General features: G+C 43.1%; 1 protein-coding gene across 1 annotated transcript; it reads left to right on the forward strand.

Annotated features, from left to right (window-relative positions):
* Positions 1-10,959: 10,959 nt before the first annotated feature.
* Positions 10,960-17,088, forward strand: LOC142660782 (interferon-induced transmembrane protein 10-like). Its single transcript, XM_075837630.1, has 3 exons — positions 10,960-11,114; positions 13,238-13,584; positions 16,514-17,088. The coding sequence occupies exons 2-3, from the start codon at positions 13,324-13,326 to the stop codon at positions 16,661-16,663; spliced, it is 411 nt and encodes a 136-aa protein (XP_075693745.1). The 5' UTR covers positions 10,960-11,114; positions 13,238-13,323; the 3' UTR covers positions 16,664-17,088.
* Positions 17,089-19,825: the final 2,737 nt, after the last annotated feature.

The raw sequence follows: 19,825 nt of genomic DNA on the forward strand, positions 1-19,825 counted from the left end.
CAGAATGCAGTCAAATTACTGCCCTGCCCCAGGACATGAACACACAGGGTTAATCAGGGACTGTTTTCCTGGGAAGATTTCTGGCGTGTTACAGACCAATGTTGCGCTGGCTGAATTCAAATCAAGGACTCCAGTGCTGCAAGACAATAATACTGGACTGTGAACTATTCTGCCTGCCGGGATCACACGCTATAAACTGGTCCACATGTAACGGAATTGCTGCAGCAATTCCACAGACCACATGTGAATTTCTTTTCGGAAGCTTTACTCAGTGTGGATGAGACTTGTTAAATCTCACCCACTATGCTGCTACTGTATTCCACGGCATATTTTCCGTCCAATTCAGGACGGGAAAAAAAACAGAACAATTCTGTTACGTGTGGACAGGCCCTATTTGTGCAGTTTTAGGCTCAGCTTTTTTTTTTGAGACAGAAGTGGATCCGGAAGGAAGGTATAAAGAAAAGACTTTGGCCTCATGCACAGGAACGTGCTTTTGCGGCTGCAATTCCCCCAAAAACCCACGGGAGAATTGCAGCCCCATTCATGTCAATGGGCCCATGCACACGACCGTGGTTGCCTCAGTCTGTGCATGGCCCAGGAGCCTGGACCGCAAAAAGAAAGCACATGTCTTATTACGGCCATGTTCTGCGGTCCAGGCTCATAGGAAAGAATGCACACGGCCATGTGCACGGCCCGCAATTTGCGGGGGGCGGCTCACGAGTGACACTCCGCGGCCGGCCGACCCGAAAATCACGGCCGTGCACATGGCTACGGTTGTGTGCATGAGGCCTAGCAACCACTCGTGTCAACTCTGTGTTTTTAGTTTATAAAAAAACTGAGCCAAAGTGGACATAAAAAAAGTGATATCCTGGCCTAATATAGGTAATAACCTGCATCCTAATACAGCGTGTAACCTGCAAACCTCACATGTGATTTACTGAAAGAGTGCAGAGGTGTACATTGGGCTAGGAATACACAATGTTTATGCCATACAGTTAAGGCATAAGTTTTACTGCAACAAAAAAAAAAAAAAAGCGATACAACCATATTGACGTTCATTTGCATCGTGTTACCACCGATCTTTCTATGGCTTTTAAAAAAATAAAAATCTGGGTGTTTTTAATTTTTTTTTTTTTTTTATATAAATATTGGAGTAAGTTACAAACCTGTCATTAAAGAGAAACAAAAGTACTTCCATGCCTATTAGGCCTTATTCACATGACCGCTTTCCGTCTGATATATGGACCGCATTTCCCGGACTGAACACAGTGCAGGGAGCCGGGCTCCTAGCATCATAGTCATGTGTGACGCTGGGTGTCCCTGCCTCCCCGTGGAACTACTGTCCCAAGCCAAAAACATGATTACAGGTTTCCCGCAGCAAGGCACGGACTCCTGGCATCGTTCGTAACTATGATGCTAGTAGCCGTCCCCCCTGCACAGTATTCGGTCTGGGAAATGCTGCTGACATATGGTCTGTATATCACTGACCGAACGCGCTCGTGTGTGGGAGGCCTAATTCTACCATCCAGTAATTTCGCTCTTTACTTTGAAAGGGACACATTAAAACTATCAACACCCAGGGGCCGATCACAAGGATGAGGGCATTGTAGCTAATGTATCATGTGATTCTTGTTTTGGAGTGAAGCCAATCTCCATTGTATTAAGAGCGGAGTTTTCCTACGGTGCCCCATGATTAACGGTAAGCCGAGCACAGCAGGCGTAGTTACAATTTATGCTGCAAAACGAATTGTAATCTACAGGCTGTCCGGTTTGAATTAAATGTTACGCCAATCTACCATAGTAATAAACGGTGGAATGGTTTTTAGATCTGTGGCACGCAGCCATTGGTGCTCCAGGTGTCATGGCAATTCTGTTTTGACTTGTGGTTCCACAACAGATGCAGAACTATAGAGCTGGACTCCTTTTCTACTGTAGATGAGTAGAGTATATACACACTGCACCGAGACAGCTTGCGGATTCTATAACGTAGGACAGCAATATTTGGACTATACATCACCCTGTAGCACAGCAATTATACTGTTGGCAGCACAGGAATATTTCATTTCTGATTACATAGAAAAGGAAGACTATTTCCACCAGGTTGCACAGCAATGAATTAAAGCGCACTGCAATGCAGGGTCTCCAGTGTAATGGCGTTTAGTGCCACGCTGTCACTAGAGCTCATTGAAGCTGAGGGAACACTACGTTTGTCCAGCATTGCTAGGGTCAATGTGACCACAGATCCGACTGTGGTTACAGCGCAGCATAATAAAATATCTGATAAAATGGCAGCCAGATAGGTGTATGTAAATTTTAAAAAAAAATAATTATAGTCAGATTGTGGTTGTATTTTAGATCCCCTGTGCCATAGAAAAGGCACGGCCTGATATGGGCTGTGAAAACCAAACCACTCGATTGCTGCTCCTGCCACAAGGGTCAATGATAAGTTATGTATGGAGAGGATCGTGTGTGTATCTCTCTCTATATATATATATATATATATATATATATATATATATATATACATACACACACACACACACACACACACACACACACACACACACACACACACACACACACACACACACACACACACACGCGCGCACGCACGTTATTTCATTTCAGTAACTCAATTCAAAAAGTGAAACTCATATATAGATTCATTAGACACCGAGTGATCTATTTCCAGCATTCTTTTTTTTTTTTTTGTAATGTTGATGATTATGGTAACAGTAAATGAAAACCCAAAATTTAGTGTCTCAGAAAATTAGAAAATCTATGGGGTATTGTCAAGAGGAAGATGAGACACCAGACCCAACAATGCAGATGAGCTGAAGGCCGCTATCATACAACCTGGACTTCCATAACACCTCAGCAGTGCCACAGACTGATCGCCTCTATGCCACGCCGCATTGATAACACCTCAGCAGTGCCACAGGCTGATCGCCTCCATGCCACGCCGCATTGATAACACCTCAGCAGTGCCACCGACTGATCGCCTCCATGCCACGCCGCATTGATAACACCTCAGCAGTGCCACAGGCTGATCGCCTCCATGCCACGCCGCATTGATAACACCTCAGCAGTGCCACAGGCTGATCGCCTCCATGCCACGCCGCATTGATAACCCCTCAGCAGTGCCACAGGCTGATCACCTTCATGCCACGCCGCATTGATAACACCTCAGCAGTGCCACAGGCTGATCGTCTCCATGCCACGCTGCATTGATGCAGTAATTCATGCAAAAGGAGCCCCGACCAAGTATTGAGGGCAGATACTGTACATACTTTTCAGTAGGCCAACATTTCAGAATTAAAAATAATTTTTGAAATTGGGCTTATATAATATTCTAATCTTCAAGTTCTGAGATACTAAATTTTGGGTTTTCATTAACTGTTACCATAATCATCAACATTAAAATAAAAAAAATGCTGGAAATAGATCACTCTGTGTGTAATGAATCTATAGAAAATAAGCTTCACTTTTTGAATAGAATTACTGAAATAAATTAACTTTTTGATGATATTCTAAGTCATTGAGATGGACTAGTATATATATATTTATATATTTATAATTTCTCATAGAATTTTCTAAGAGGAGAAAAATATCTATTTTTTATATTTTTTAAAACACTTCTGAATTTTTCTTTTTTTCTTAGTCTCATTAGGGCACTTGATCATTCAACCAATTGCTTAAATGATAAACTGCAATACTCCGGTATTGCAGAGTGTTATGCCTGTCATCGGTATAGTGTCAGGCAGCTTATTAGTATACCTACCTCCTACCAGTGCCATAAATATACGGAAAGGGGTTAAAGCGCTGGTTATCATTCCAGATGAATTGTTATAAAAAGTACTTACACACGCAAGACGGCTGTCTGTATCCCTTCTGACCATAATGTTATCTGTTTTCTGCCTCTCAGCAGAATTTCCCCTCTACTAGCTCATTTCTAATTGTCGGTTTTGCCCGATCTCCGCTCCAGGAGGGGTCAGCACTAATCAGTGTCCTGGGTGAGCTGCCCATGTTCCCCAACACCAATTCTGCGATCAATGACCTATTTTTCCTTTAAATTTAAGTGCAGGTACCCCTGATCCCCTAACACAGACGCACCATAATAGTGTGGACCTGCCAGCTCTCCTGACATATCTGTTGTAGTAAATTCTTGTATTTACCATGAAATAACAAAGCTGGAGCGTCTTTTCTTAGAACTCTGCAATGTGCCCAGTTGACAATTTATTCATAAATTTTTAGGAGGAATAACTGAGGAATAGAGGAACGCTGAGTTCTAAGAAGTACTACAGAATTATTATATGGGGATTGCAATTATTTACTAAAGCAGACATGTCCGGAGAGGTGATGGGTCCTCTTTAAGACATTAGAAATGGGATCTTACACTGAAAAGACTTAGGCTTCGTTCACATCTGCGTTGGGACTCTGTTCATGGGTTCTGTTGGACCTTTCCGTCAGGGGAACCCATGAGCGGAATCTAAACGGAAACAGTTTCTGTTTGCATCACCATTGATTTCAATGGTATTGGATCCGGTGCAAATGGTTTCCGTTTGTCACCGTTGTGTAAGGGCTCTGTTCTTTTGACGGAATCAATACCATAGTCGACTGCGCTATTCATTCCGTCAAAAAGACGGAACCCTTACACAACGGTGACAAACGGAAACTATTTGCACCCGATCCATCACCATTGAAATCAATCCCCTGACGGAAAGCTCAGAAGGAACCCATGAATGGAGTCCTGACGCCCATGTGAACGAAGCCTTAGCAGTGCTGTGGTCAATGAAGCTCTGGTGTAAGCTAAGGGTATGTGCACATGACCTCTTTTCAGACGTAATGGAGGTGTTTTACTCCTCGAATTACGCCTGAAAAGGCGGCTCCAATACGTCGGCAAGCATCTGCCCATTGCTTGCAATGGGTCTTACGATGTTCTGTGCAGACGAGCTGTCATTTTACGCGTCGCTGTCAAAATACGGAGCGTAAAATGACGGCCGCGTCAAAGAAGTGCAGGACACTTCTTGGGACGTAATTGGAGCCATTTTTCATTGACTCCAATAAAAACCAGCTCCAATTACGTCCGTAAAAGACGCCGCGAAAAACGTTTTCACTTGTAAAAACGTCTGAAATTCAGGAGCTGTCTTCTCCTGAAAACAGCTCCGTAATTTCAGACGTATTTGGCGTTGTCGTGTGCACATACCCTAATACTTACTAGAAGATGATCTGTTCAGCAGGCAAAATAGCACTCCTCCAGAAGAAACTGGTGTGTCTGCAGGCTTTTTCCCCCTAAGGGTATGTTCACACGCTTAATAAAAAAACGTCTGAAAATACGGAGCTGTTTTCAAGGGAAACCAACTCCTGATTTTCAGCCGTTTTTTAAACAATTCGTGTTTTTCGCTGTGGTTTTTACGGCCGTTTTTGGAGCTGTTTTTCTATAGAGTCAATGAAAAACGGCTAAAGAAGTGACATGCACTTCTTTTTCACGGGTGATTTTTAACGCGGCCTTTTTTCAAAATGGGCGCGTAAAAAAATGGCCCGTCGGAATAGAATACCGTTTTTCCCATTGAAATTAATGGGCAGATGATTGGAGGCGTTCTGCTGCCGATTTTTCGCCCGTTTACGGCCCTTAGGGTATGTTCACATGCTTAATAAAAAACGCCTGAAAATTTTCAGCCGTTTTTTAATCAAGTCGCGTTTTTCATGGCCGTTTTTGGAGCTGTTTTTCTATAGCGTCAATGAAAAACGGCTCCAAAAACGGCTCAAGTAGTGACATGCAGTTCTTTTTCGCGGGTGTTTTTCAAAACGGCCGCGTAAAAAAATGCACCGTCGGAACAGAACGCCGGTTTTCCCATTGAAATCAATGGGCAGATGTTTGGAGGCGTTCAGCTTCCGATTTTTCGACCGTTTACGGCCCGAAAAACGGCCGAAAATAAGCAGTGTGAACATACCCTTAGGGCATGCCCCCATGTGGCGGAATTCCTCCGCAACTGTCCGCATCAATGCCGCACCTAATCCGGGTTGCGGATTACGGCTACGGATCTGCCCAAAATGTGCAGTAAATTGATTCGGACTAGCTGCTGCGGACCGCGGTAAAAGTGCTTCCCTTCTCTCTATTATCAGTGCAGGATAGAGAGAAGGGACAGCACTTTCCCTAGTGAAAGTAAACTAATTTCATACTTACCGGCCGTTGTCTTGGTGACGCGTCCCTCTTTCGGCATCCAGCCCTACCTCCCTGGATGACGCGGCAGTCCATGTGACCGCTGCAGCCTGTGATTGGCATGTGATTGGCCTGTGATTGGCTGCAGCCGTCACTTAGACTGAAACGTCATCCTGGGAAGCCGGACTGGAGACAGAAGCAGGGAGTTCTCGGTAAGTATGAACTTCTATTTTTTTACAGGTTGCTGTATATTGGGATCGGTAGTCACTGTCCAGGGTGCAGAAACAGTTACTGCTGATCGCTTAACTCTTTCAGCACCCTGCACAGTGACTATTTACTGACGTCTCCTAGCAACGCTCCCGTCATTACGGGAGCCCCATTGACTTCCTCAGTCTGGCTGTAGACCTAGAAATACATAGGTCCAGCCAGAATGAAGAAATGTCATGTTAAAAAAGCAAGACGCATCCGCAGCACACATAACATGTGCATGACAGCTGCGGACTTCATTGCGGAATTTAGAATCTCCATTGAAGTCAATGGAGAAATTCCGCCATGAGTCCGCAACCAGTCCGCCACTGCTCCGCAACAGACAGAGCATGCTGCGGACACCAAATTCCGCTCCGCAGCCTATGCTCCGCAGCGGAATTTTACGCATCGTCTAAACGAACACTTCTAAATAGAAGTGGAAGTCAATGGAGAAACGGCTCCGCTGCGGATTAACGCTGCGGAGTGTCCGCAGCGGAATTCAAGTGAAATTCCGCCACGTGTGAACCCAGCCTTACTGTTTTTCAGCAGCTCTGCTTTGTGTATTGTGATCCCTGTGAAAAGCTCTAACAACTGTCATGCCTTGGGTCAGGATCACACACACACGGTATTGATGCTGTTTTTTGTGCAGTTTTTGTCTCCGTTTTTGAGCCAAAGCCAAAAGCGGATCCAAAATGAAAGCTAAATATAAAGAAAAGACTAATGCATCGCCTTTCATTCTTGTCCACTTTTGCCTTTGGCTCAAAAAACTGACCCACAAACTGCATGTGTGATCCTGGTCTTATAGTTGATATTAGTTTTCAGTGAGTGCAGAGTTTCTGAACAGGTTAGGCTATGTTCACACTTGCGTCGTGGATTCCCTTTCTATGATAAAAACCACAATGCAGTGACGGATCTGTCATATGACGATACCAACATTTCTTGATGGACCCCAATGGCTTACAATGGGGTCCGTTGAGATCCATTGTGGTGTCTGTCGGCTTGACAGGAAAAATAGTGCTGCGTGCTGCGATATTCTTCCTGTCATATCTGATGGAACATCCAATGGAGGATCCAAATAGAGCCTTATACAGTGTAATAATCAGGAATAAGGGGAAAATATATATTTTTTTTAACAAGATATGCTATCAAGCTGAATATTATTACATGTAAAATAATTTATTTCCCAAAATCAAAACAATAGGTATACTTTAATGGGGTGTGTGCCATCAATTTCTGATAGATGCGGGTCCCAGGTCTGGGACCTGCACCTATCTCCAGAAAGGGGGTCATCCCATGGATATGCCATAAATATGGATGTTGGGAATACCCCACACGGTTCCAAGTGGTATAAAGGTCTTTTATTTTAATGTTTGTGTTACATGATAAGTCCATCCATGTAAAAAGTTTGCTCGCTCTCATTGATTATTTTTCCATTACATCTTCCAATCAAATTTATTGACAACATATTGGGCTGAAGTAAGAATCCTGCCAGCCCTGCTTTTCCCTACTCCTATTATCACAGTAACAATTTTTTTTTTTTATTATTTACTATTATTATTATTATTATTTATTTTTTTTTTATTTTTTTTAAAGAAACATAATTTCAGGTGGGTTATCTCCTTTAAGCACTCATGTACATGACTGTATTATTGTACCTTCGTGTGCCTCCAATTTTATACGGAGAAACATTTCGGTTTTTCCCCACTGTTCATACAAAATACAGATGCATAGGAATTCTATGTGCGACCGTACAGCAATCGTGCACGCGGTTTGTCCATGAGCCCATAGGTGTACCTCTTCTTGGTTTTTCCGCAAAAGTAAATCTACTCAGAAGTTCGTTACAATGCAAGGGAATAGGGTTTTAGAAAAGATTTGAGGGTTTGGTGCGGAAATTACAATCTCCAGCATGCCCTTTCTTTTGCGGATTCCCCACACGAATGTGCCATTGAAATGGGTAAAATTCTCGTGGTAATACACATACCCATTTGGGAGGTACAGCTCCGATGTAACTCTGTAGCACTCAAATCAAGTAGTTCTACCAATTTCTTAAAATCAGCCTGAGCAGTGGGCAGCAGCTCATCACATAATATGGAATCGTGCTAAGGATCCGCAAACTGTTATTCCTGCTCTGATGCTGCCATTTATAAGGGCAATGTGCCGGCACTTACGGGGCTTCTGTGGCTAACACTTATAAGAACAGCTGAAATATATGGGGGCTCTGGCTGACTTACAGGGCACCGAAATAAGGGGGTTGTACTAATTTGTGGGAGCATATCCATCCAAGACCTCATGTGCAGCGTTCATCCCGGTTCCCAGATCAGTTAGGCTTTTTTTTTTTAAATAAATAGATCAGTCAGTGCGTTTAGTGTAACTTCTTAATTCGTTTTTATTAAAAATTGGATTTACTTCTTTTTAGATACAGCTGTTCTGTATTCTCTATGCAGAAAAGCTGTATCTAGCGCTAAATCCTGTTCCCATCAGGTCCGCGGACCTGACGAGTTCAGTAAGAGCGGGTCATGCGTCTCTCTGACACACAGGATCCACCTGTAAACGATCACATTAAGTTCATAACTTAGATGTGATCGATTACTGGTGGATCCTGTGTGAACCGCTGACACTTAGGGCGGATTTACACGAACGTGATTTACGTCCGTGCAACCCGCGTGATTTTCACGCGGGTCGCACGGACCTATGCAAGTCTATGGGGCAGTGCAGACTGTCCGTGATTTTTGCGCAGCGTGAGTCCGCTGCGTAAAACTCACGACAGGTTCTATATTTCGGCGTTTTTCGCACATCACGCACCCATTGAAGTCAATGGGTCCGTGAAAATCACGCGCGCCACACGGAAGCACTTCCGTGGGACGCGCGTTATTCACGCAACAGCAGTAAAAAAATGAATGTAAACAGAAAAGCACCACATGCTTTTCTGTTTACAAACATCCAAATGGAGTGTCATAATGATGGCGGCTGCGCGAAAACCACGCAGCCGCGCACCATATGAACATGACACACGGAGCTGTCATGTGCCTTTTGCGCACGCAAAACGCACACATTCGTGTAAATCTGCCCTAAACCTGTCAGCTCCGCGGGACTGACGGATTCAGTGAATAGCGAACGATACTTCTGTATACAAGATACAGAGGAGCTGTATCTAAAAAAGTTAAAACAAATTTTTAATAAAAACGAATTAAGAAGAAAAAAAATTCAAATTAAGAAAAAAAAAAGCCCTCAAAGGTGTACATAGTGTTTAAGGCCCTTTTACATGGGCCAATTATCGGGCCTGTGTAAACAGGGCAACAATCAACCGATGAACAAGCAAACGCTGGTTCATCGCATGATTGTATAGTTTACGCAGCCTAAAATATTATAGTTGTCGGCAGCACATGCTGCCGACATGATGGGAATGTATGGGGACGAGCGATTGTAGTAACTATCGCTTATCCTCGTACTACCTCCTTGTGAAAGGAGCAAACGAGCGCCGATCAACGAGCTGTCTCATTGATCGGCACTCGTTATGGCCAAAATGGGCCGATGTAAATGGACCTTTAGGGTACTATAACATGGGCTGTGTAAACAAGAGCCGATCAACGAGACAGCTCATTGATCGTCGCTCGTTTGCTCCTATCACACGGAGCAATGATTACTTATGTATAGGGACGAGCGATCATTACTACGATCACTCGTCCCCATACATTTTCAACATGTCGGCAGCGCGTCTCCCAGAGAGATGTGCTGCCAACAACGAGGATTTTTTTATTCTGCATAAAAGAGCAGATCAGCCGATGAACGAGCGTTTGCTCATTTATTGGCTGATCGTTGACCTTATTACACAGAGCAATGATCGGGAACGATCGTTCACATGAGTGCTGGTTTGCCCGATCATTGACCCGTGTAATAGGGCCTTAAGTATGTCTGTCTGAGATAGGAGAAATTGTGAGTGATTACATTCTGTATGTCAGAGCTACGTAAGGGACAAATTAATTTCATCGAAAAATTGTGAGCGGTGGTTGAAATTTGGCATGTGGCGCCTTTTTGTTGAATTGTCACTTACTTGGTGTACAGCGGTGACATGATTTGTGACTGCTGCTGGCTTCCTAAGCTTTCCCCACGGCTATGCCTGCTTGGACAAGGAGCAGGGTTACTGAGGATTATCATTGCTGCCTGTGTGCAAGTGAGTCAGTCTGCAGGAGCCAGACATTGCAGTATTGTCAAGGAGACCCTGTGATTCTTGCCCAGGCAGCAGTAATGTATACCTGCTGTCTGCTCACCCATGCATGGCATCGCTGAGAGGTGGCAGAAGCGATTATGTAGTACAAATGTTACAACCAGCAGACCGGCTCGAATTGTTCCCTAAGGAAAATATTTAGAGGTCAACTTAGTTTATGTCCTGTATGCCCCCCCCATCCCCGATTCACAGATACAATGTTTCTTAAAAGGGCAGTATATGGTTTTATTAGGTGTTTACATGAATCTTTATATGGACCCCCCTCTCCTATCTCCTCCCTTACTGCTCCTCCTTCCTTTCTTTTGCTCATTCCAGCATCCTTGGACACCCCTTTTTTCCTCCTCCCTCCTCTATCGTCTGTCTGATACAGACGGTCTCTTGTTTTAAGACATGCAGCTGTTCCTATCTGCACTCTTTCCCTGGGGGTACCCACTTGTCACGGACAGGCGATCAGAGTGGTCCTAACAAGAGCCCAGTGAGGTGAGTTGGGAACCTGCTAATAACCAGGGCATCTTTGTGTAAGATGATACCAAAGGGCAAATATAGTGTGATGTTCTGCAGGGGTCATACTGATACCCATGCAGAAAACCCATGAAATGTAGACTGATGCCCTTGTAATTGCTGCAGTGCTTTGCCTTAATGATTCAGTGTTGTATTTAGGGGTATTGAGTTATTTCTAGTGAATCTGTCGGGTGCCTGAAGACAGGGACTGTTGTTTACAGTGGCGTCATCGTAGTGACACACTTAGGACAATGTTGGACACGTCTTAATACTTTCAACGCAATTGGATTGAATGTTAGTACTGGGTGTTGTGTGATGCTTTGGAGTATTTTGTATACTCCGATGCGTTCTTGCTATGTCAGAATGGGATGTTATGCTATAAAAGTCTGTTGAATGCAGCGGGATGCTTAGTTCATTGGGATCTTGTAATAGATACGGATCAATGATCTCAATTCTGTTGGGCGCAGTGCAATAGTCTGCAGGTTATTGACAAGTTACGATTTCTCCTGCAGTGCCCAAGGCAAAACAAAGAATGGATGTGTGCTGCAGGATCATACTGCAGAACAGCAAGATGGGGGTATAGTGGATGGGGGAAGGAATGGAAAGGAGGGTGAAGAACTAGTTGAGGCAAGAGAGAAACAAACAGGTCTATTTTTCACTCTCCAGTAGACGGTACAGACCCAATATCCTTGACTACTCATCTGCTAGATATATGCTTGGTTGATGGTGCCATGTACTTCTAATGGAAGAATATGAGTTATTACTCACATTTTGCTCTGCGAACCTCTACTAAGTCACTCTACTGCTCTTCCTGTCATCCTGTGCACTTTCCTATACTCTCCTTGACTTTGCATTTGTCACATAACCAAATCAAATTTCTACTCTTTGATTTACTGCCTTTTGCCTTAAGAAATGTGACATATTTATATATACAGTACATACACATATATATACATACATAAATATTTAGACATAATGTCGCTAGATGCTATATATCAATAGATGTCTCGTAAAATGTAAATATGAAGTTTACAATGAGAATGAAATGTCTTTAAAGGTATTCTCCGTTTTGGACAATCCCTACTTGTTAGAAAAGTCAATGAACTGATCACAAAGTGTCCCCATGCTGGGACCTCCAGCGATCAACTATAATGTGTTGAATTTCCCTGCAGCGCCACCATAGGGGAAATTAAGCATTACCCATTCAAATCAATTGGCTGTCTATGTAATACAGGACAGGTCCTCCAGAGCAAGAGAAGCTATTTGTAGCCACTCTCCACTCTGGTCAAGAACAGAGGACCCCCCTCTCTTAATCAGAATTCCCTTAAAGAGGCTCTGTCACCACATTATAAGTGGCCTATCTTGTACATGATGTGATCGGCACTGTAATGTAGATTACAGCAGTGTTCTCTGTGATTTACAGCATAGCAGGCGTAGTCTCGCGAGATTACGCTGTAAACTGTCATTTACAGCGAGATCTCGCTGTGCTGTGCTGTAAATCACAGAGACGTGCAGAGAAGTGGTCAGGATTCTAAATACACATCACGTCCTGGCTGTAGGGAATGTATATTCATTGTCAGGACACTGCAGTAATGTTATAGTGTGTTTATGTGGCAGCACATAACGATATAGCTATATCGCTATCTGCAGTGTAAATGATTGGAGAGAAGTGTATGACGCTGATTGGTCACTGATTGGTCAGCGTCATACCATACACTCCTCAGTGCAACACCCACTTGGTTAAAAAGTAAAACAAGCCCAGTTGTCCATTGAGAAACTCATTAGCATAAAGCTAATATAGGTCATAACCGTCAAAAATGATCGTTTTTCTAAATAAAAAACACTGCTGTAATCTACATTACAGCGCCGATCACATCATGTACAATACAGGCCACTTATAATGTGGTGACAGAGCCTCTTTAATGGATATATGAAAACTGTTTGTTTTTCTAAACTAGACAGCCCCTTTAAAATCGCTGATTAGGCAACTGGTGAACATTACAAAAAGGTCTAACTTGCATGCATCTCAATATGTAGACACCACCTCTTTCATATGAAGTTATGTTTTTTTTTCTCTGTAACTTTTTCTCTTTCGTCTCTAGCCGCTTTTGCTCCTTGTGGGCAGGCTTGGGCTCTGGGCATCTTCAGTAGAAATAGACTTGCATTGCTTTCGTTCCTTCTATGAGACATGGAAAATAAGGCTTATAAAGTTGAAGGTACGTGGCACCTACCACAATGCAAACATACCCTGGAGCGTGAGAAGAAGAAGGCCAAGCCTCCCCCAGGGACCGTGTCTGGGGCCACAGGTAAAAGTGGGCCTGCAGTTACAGTCATAGAGATTTCTCCTGAGACAACCGAGGTAAATGATTACTACTTGTGGTCCATTTTCAACTTTGTCTACCTGAACTTCTGCTGCCTGGGCTTCATCGCGCTGGCCTACTCTCTCAAGGTGAGTCTTATTTATGATGTTATTAGTCAAAACTGACCTAAAATAAACCTTAAATATCTGCTTTTTTGTTATTTTAACATGGACAACTTAGCCAAACATAGACAAAAAATGTTATTGACATTAGAAAACCAAAAATGAATAAAAAAAATTCTAAGCACCATACGTCTATAACTCAGGATAATTATTTGAATACATTAGCAACAATTTATATAAAGGTCAAGTCAAGAAATCTGCATGGGATAGTGCCCATATAGTACCAGATATAGTACCAACTAAATATACTGCAAATAGAAGAGCAAACATATCTACCTCCCTGTATTGAAAATAAGCTGTTATCACTAACGGACTGCATACTAACCGGGTGCTGTAGGGCCGATGTAGTCCTCTCCAATAGCAGTCCAGTGTATATGAATCTGCCAAAGCTTCCCTTAAAAAAATGGGGACCTCCTTTTTTTTCTTTATCCTGGACAGCACAGATATACCCAGTGGTTGACCTTGTACTAGATCAAAAAACAAAACAAAATGTGGACATAGGACAGGCCTGAGTGGTAAATTCTATATAGTTTGAGTGTAGCCACATTGAGCCTCTTTTATGTGGTTCTTGTCAACTCAACCCCATGCCAAGCAATTATTGGACTCATTGAGACAGATCCAGAATGTTCTGAATGTCTTCTGGAATGCAACCCATCTTTGGTCCTTACTTCATGGCTTGTCCAGAGCTGATCTTTGACTGCAGAGATTGGCACGGGAAGAGATGGTTACATTAAATGGCTGACTGGCATCTGGCATGTATGTTTCTGGAGGAGTAAAACGCAGTGTAGAGGAATATGGCAGGCCCATTTCTATGGGCAATTGTTGTTTTGGTGCCTTTATGGCAGTAACTATTCTATGGGCACTGCAATGTGTTTAGAACTATTTAATGGACACTGCTATGTGGCTGGTACAATATTATGGGCACAGAAGTGGGGAAAAAGCTGCACGATGACACTGCTATGTAGTTACAGTGAAACCTCATATGTTGCCCAAAATTGCAATAAAAAAATGGGCTTCTAGAGGAGTCATCCTCCATCAGGGGCTGCGTGCCATGTCTCTATGGGTACTCTTACTGTGCTCATGCTGTGCTTTAATTAAAAAGCACAGTGTATGATCATAGCTTTACGGGTACCGTGATGTAATTTTTTTGAGTAGCGGGTACTAGGCTTAGAAATATCGAAAAACACAGGGTCGTGCTCTCAGAGAAGAGGGTCAATATATATATGTACAGCAGCTCTGATGTGGGGACAGTCTACTGTGTGTAGTACTATTTGGAACTATTCAAGGGCATCATTTCCATAAGGGCCTGTTCACATCTGCAATGAGCTCCGTTAGGGGCCTTCGTCACAGATCCTGCCCAAATTACTATAAACAATAGCTCTGAATGTTGCGCTTTTGTTTTTGTTAAAACCACAGACTCCATGACGGAACCTTTTAAAGTCAATGGGTTCTGTTGGGCGCTGATGGTGTCTGTCATGCAATGGAACCTGCGATTCCGGTATTTTCGTTGTTCTGCTCCTCTGACAGGGCATAACAACGGAAACACCGACACAGATGTGAACACACCCTAACTAGCTCTAAGCAGTCCGCTTTAGAAAACAGGATTGTCTTGATATACAGGGAAGGTGACAAATGTATGATCACTGCTGGTCTGATCTCTGGTACTCCCAGCGATCACAAGAACGAGGGTCCCGTGTCCCCCCATAGTATTGGCTATTTCCATCAGTCCCATAAAGTATGACTGGAGCCGTAGTGTGAATGCATGCCCACCAAATCATTCAGATGGGGACACGTGTCCCTCATTCTCGTGATTGCAGCGATCCTACATTTACCATCTACCGTGGATAAGTGATAAAAAAAAATTGTGCGACAACCCCTTTAAAGGTGATATATTACTAAGTGATAAAGAAACAACTTTATGAAAATATACAAAATCTATACTAATAATATAAGCAACAATGTATGTCCTAAGGTACAAGTAGATGTGGGTAATACATGCCATAGGAACAGTGTGTAACTATAGGGGAGAAGCAGAGGTAGCTGTCAGACCCGGGCCCTAGTGCCTAAGGGCGCTCAATGACATCTCTACCACTTAAAAATGATATTGGCCTCATTGGCCCAGTACTATAAATGGCTCAAGTCAGGCGGGGTCTTTGTCACAGATTTTATATTGGGGCCCAGGAGCTTCACGTTACACCTGTGCTTAGGAAGCCAATAGGAATGATTTGTACCTTCACAAAAACTGACCTACTAACAGTAGATATGCTTGGCACTTCAAATAGTGACATTGTATTGGCACACCATGGGCAATATGGTAAATTCTCTCCTTGAATTTTTATCAATAGATGTTAGATTTTGATCAATAGAAATTAGCTAATGAACTATCAAACAAAATAATCATTTTACAACACACGAATCTTATTAGATGTCCCAAAAATGGTTGTACCTGCTTATAGCATGCAGGGTTAAAGTGATCTTTTGGGAAAACACATTGATGGTCTATTCTCTTAGGCAAGGTCACCCATGTGTGATCAGTGGGAGTTCGGCCTCCCCAGGACCTCCAACAATCAGCAGGACAAAGGTGCCGAGCTGCAGTACCAGTTATAGCCTAATCTACGGACGTGCCAATGTACCTGGATAAATATTGGAGGAGCCGTAACACTTCCTGGAGCGCCACAGCCCTTTCATCCTGTGGATTATTGGGGGTCTCAGGGTTGCCCACCAGTCACATATTGATGGTCTATTCTAACGATAATGTGTTTTCCCAGAAATGACCTTTAAAGTTCCTCCTAGTCTAAATGTGCTTTGGCTAAAATATTAGGAAATTGCATTTTTCGCGCCCATAGCCTCAACGCTTTACTGAATATGGTCTTGACTTCTTTTTTTTTCGTTTTAGGTCAGAGACAAAAAACTGCTAAATGACCTCACCGGAGCTGTGGAAGATGCAAAGACAGCGCGACTGTTTAACATAACAAGCTCAGCGCTTGCGACTCTCACCATCATCATTGTGCTGCTGTACCTGCGCTCCCCACCTGCTCACTATTAGGAGCATGGTTCTCTGTATACAAACTGTGAGTGATACACATTTTAGAGTGAGATAGCGCTTCATCTTATACTGAGGCAGTGAGTTCTGTGCAGTATGATTAGATGTAGCAGCGAGCCACAATTATCTCCTTTTCCTCTAAAGTTCCAACCACATCTTTCTCCGGACCACACTGTGATGTCATCACGCCTTGCCGAAAGGCAGCCTCCAATTGGCCGATGGCAGCTAATATGCAAAGCATCATCAGCGGGAGAGATAAACACCTCAGCACCGCAGGGGGAGGAGGCTCGTTCTGTGAGATTGGGCTGTTCCCTGGGCCCCTCCCCTACTGTGCCTCGTCAAAACTGACCAAGTCTGTGAATTTAGATTGTCATCTCTTTGGGCAAGCGATCACCTCCTATTAAATAAAGGACTAATGTTTTCTTAAAGAGTTTGTCAGTGTCGGGGGGGGGGGGGGGCAGGAATATGTTTGTAGGATATGGTCTCTTTACACAGTAGGTCAAGATGACTTTAGGGCTCTGTTCACATCTATGTTGGAGGCTCCGTTGTAGATTCCTTGAAAAAATTCCGGAAAGAATAGCGCACCATCGGGTGCCATTTATGTCCGTCGTGTGACACATTCGGCACTGCCGTTATTTCAGTTTTTCTGTTCCTATAACGGAATTGAAATCGGAAATAGCAACGCAGATGTGAACAGAGCCTAAGATTCATATGTGTGGAATAGCAGCATAAATATAGTGGAAGGCGATTGTACTGGCCTGTTATGCATATAGTCAGTCCAGCTTCATAGGCGAAGGCTTCGTTTACATCTGCATTGGAGAATCCTCCATCACAGATTCCGCCAAAAATTCTGGACAAAATAACGCAGCATGCAGTGCTATTTTATCCGTGAAAATGATGGAAACCATGTCATAAACCCGAGGGAACCCATTAAAGACAATGGGTTCCGTTGGGCGCCAATGGTCATGTGACGATCCGGAACTTCTATTATTTTCTGTTTTCTATGGCGGAACAGAAAACCGGAAATAACTACATATGTGAACAGAGCCTAAGGTAGATAACTGCCCACACCTGTGTCTGTTTGGCAAAATAATCAAGGGCTTTTGTGTAGATTTAGGTTATTTGACCATTTCTACTTCCCTCATTGACAGGGTTTGAGTATTTTGTGAAATCCCTGGCATTCAATAATCTAGAAAATCTTAGGACTTGTTTCCAACACAACGGTTAGGGTATGTTCACACGGCCTATTTACGGACGTAATTCGGGCGTTTTTGCCCCGAATTACGTCTGAAAATAGCGCCTCAATAGCGCTGACAAACATCTGCCCATTGAAAGCAATGGGCAGACGTTTGTCTGTTCACACGAGGCGTATATTTACGCGCCGCTGTCAAATGACGGCGCGCAAATAGACGCCCGCGTAGAAGAAGTGACCTGTCACTTCTTTGGCCGTAATTGGAGCCGCTATTCATTGACTCCAATGAATAGCAGCGCTAATTACGGCCGTAATTGACGCGGCGTTCAAGCGCCTGCACATGCCGGTACGGCTGAATTTACGGGGATGTTTTCAGGCTGAAACATCCCCGTAATTTCAGCCGTTACGGACCCCCGCCGTGTGAACATACCCTTAGGGACAGATTTTGTTTTAAGCTTTCTTCCTGGTGGTTCTCTTACCTGTGACCTTCCAATAATCCAGAATATCTGCTAGTCCAGCACCTATAGGGTCCCATTGAAGTCAGATTAAAGACATTTTACTGTAAATGGTATAACAAACAGTAAACACTAAAATTATAAGGAAAGACACTAGGAATAGTAATAGTTTTAGGCAGAATGAGTTTGTTGGATTGAAACGTACATCATTATTTTGTAAATCCTGGAAAAAAGTTAAAAGAATAAAATACATGAAATGTGTCTTTAAAACTTTAGATTAGTTGTATAGTTGACATTGACAAATGTTGATAAAACATTCTGATGTTTCTGAGCGGCACACCTGGTTTTTAAGGCCTCGTTCACATTGCGTTGGAGGCTGCGCTATTGTCTCCGGTACAACCTTGAACACCCCGATGGAAAGCCGACGGAACTAACTCATTAAAGTCAATGGGTTCCGTCGGCCGCCGGTGGTGCAACAGAATCGTTGCTTCCATTATTCCCTTGTTCTGCTCCACTGACAGAGCAGATCAAGGGAATGACAGAACGCAGGTGTGAACAGAGCCTAACCCATAAGGACAGTTTTAATGCAGTTTTTGTGGCAGTTTTTTGAGCCAAATACAGAAGTATACACAAAAGAAAGGAGAATCATCAGTCTTTCCTTTGTACTTTTCTTTCCTTTTGGATCCACTTCTGGCTTTGGCTCAAAAAAACTGCAGGAATGTGATCCTGTCCGAAAGGAGTTTTCCCACCATAGTGATAAAATATAGGAGCCTATTATATGGACTGCCTGGACCCCCACTGACCCTCAGATTTTACAGGACTTTACACTGCTGACAACCTCTAAAGCAAACAGTCTTGGTGCTCTCAACTTCATGTTTTTTTGTTTGTTTTTTAACCCCATTATCTACTTATAAATGGCACTTTGAGAAGCCTGTTTTGATTGGCAGTGTACAACTTTTAAACATCAATCCATGAATACCTACTTATACAATTTTAGAACCCATTAAGTGTAAATCTGTTTTCAGTAATCGTTTCAAGGCACAAAAAAAGTTGAAGAATTTTTGCAAATATTTTATTTACTGTTTTATATTTATTTTGTGTCATGTTGGTTTCTTTATTCATATACAAGGCTGCTATAAACATTGTGCTGGTTGCCCTTGGCAACAGACAACAGTAAGGGTATGTTCACACGCAGTGTTTTCAGGCGTAATTCGAGTGTTTTACGACTCGAATTACGCCTGAAAAAACGCCCCTAATACGCCTACAAACATCTGCCCATTGCTTGCAATGGGAATTACGATGTTCTGTTCCCACGAGCTTTTATTTTAAGCGTCGCTGTCAAAATACGGCACATAAAATGACGGCTCATCGAAAGAAGTGCAGGACACTTCTTTGGATGTTTTTGGAGGCGTTTTTCATTGACTTCATTGAAAAACAGCTCCAAAAACTGCCTTAAAGAAACGCGAGTTGTTAAAAAAACGTCTGCAAATCAGGAGCTGTTTTCACCTGAAAACAGCT

This window comes from Rhinoderma darwinii, chromosome 9 (assembly GCF_050947455.1).
Source record: "Rhinoderma darwinii isolate aRhiDar2 chromosome 9, aRhiDar2.hap1, whole genome shotgun sequence".
Classification (NCBI taxonomy): domain Eukaryota; kingdom Metazoa; phylum Chordata; class Amphibia; order Anura; family Rhinodermatidae; genus Rhinoderma; species Rhinoderma darwinii.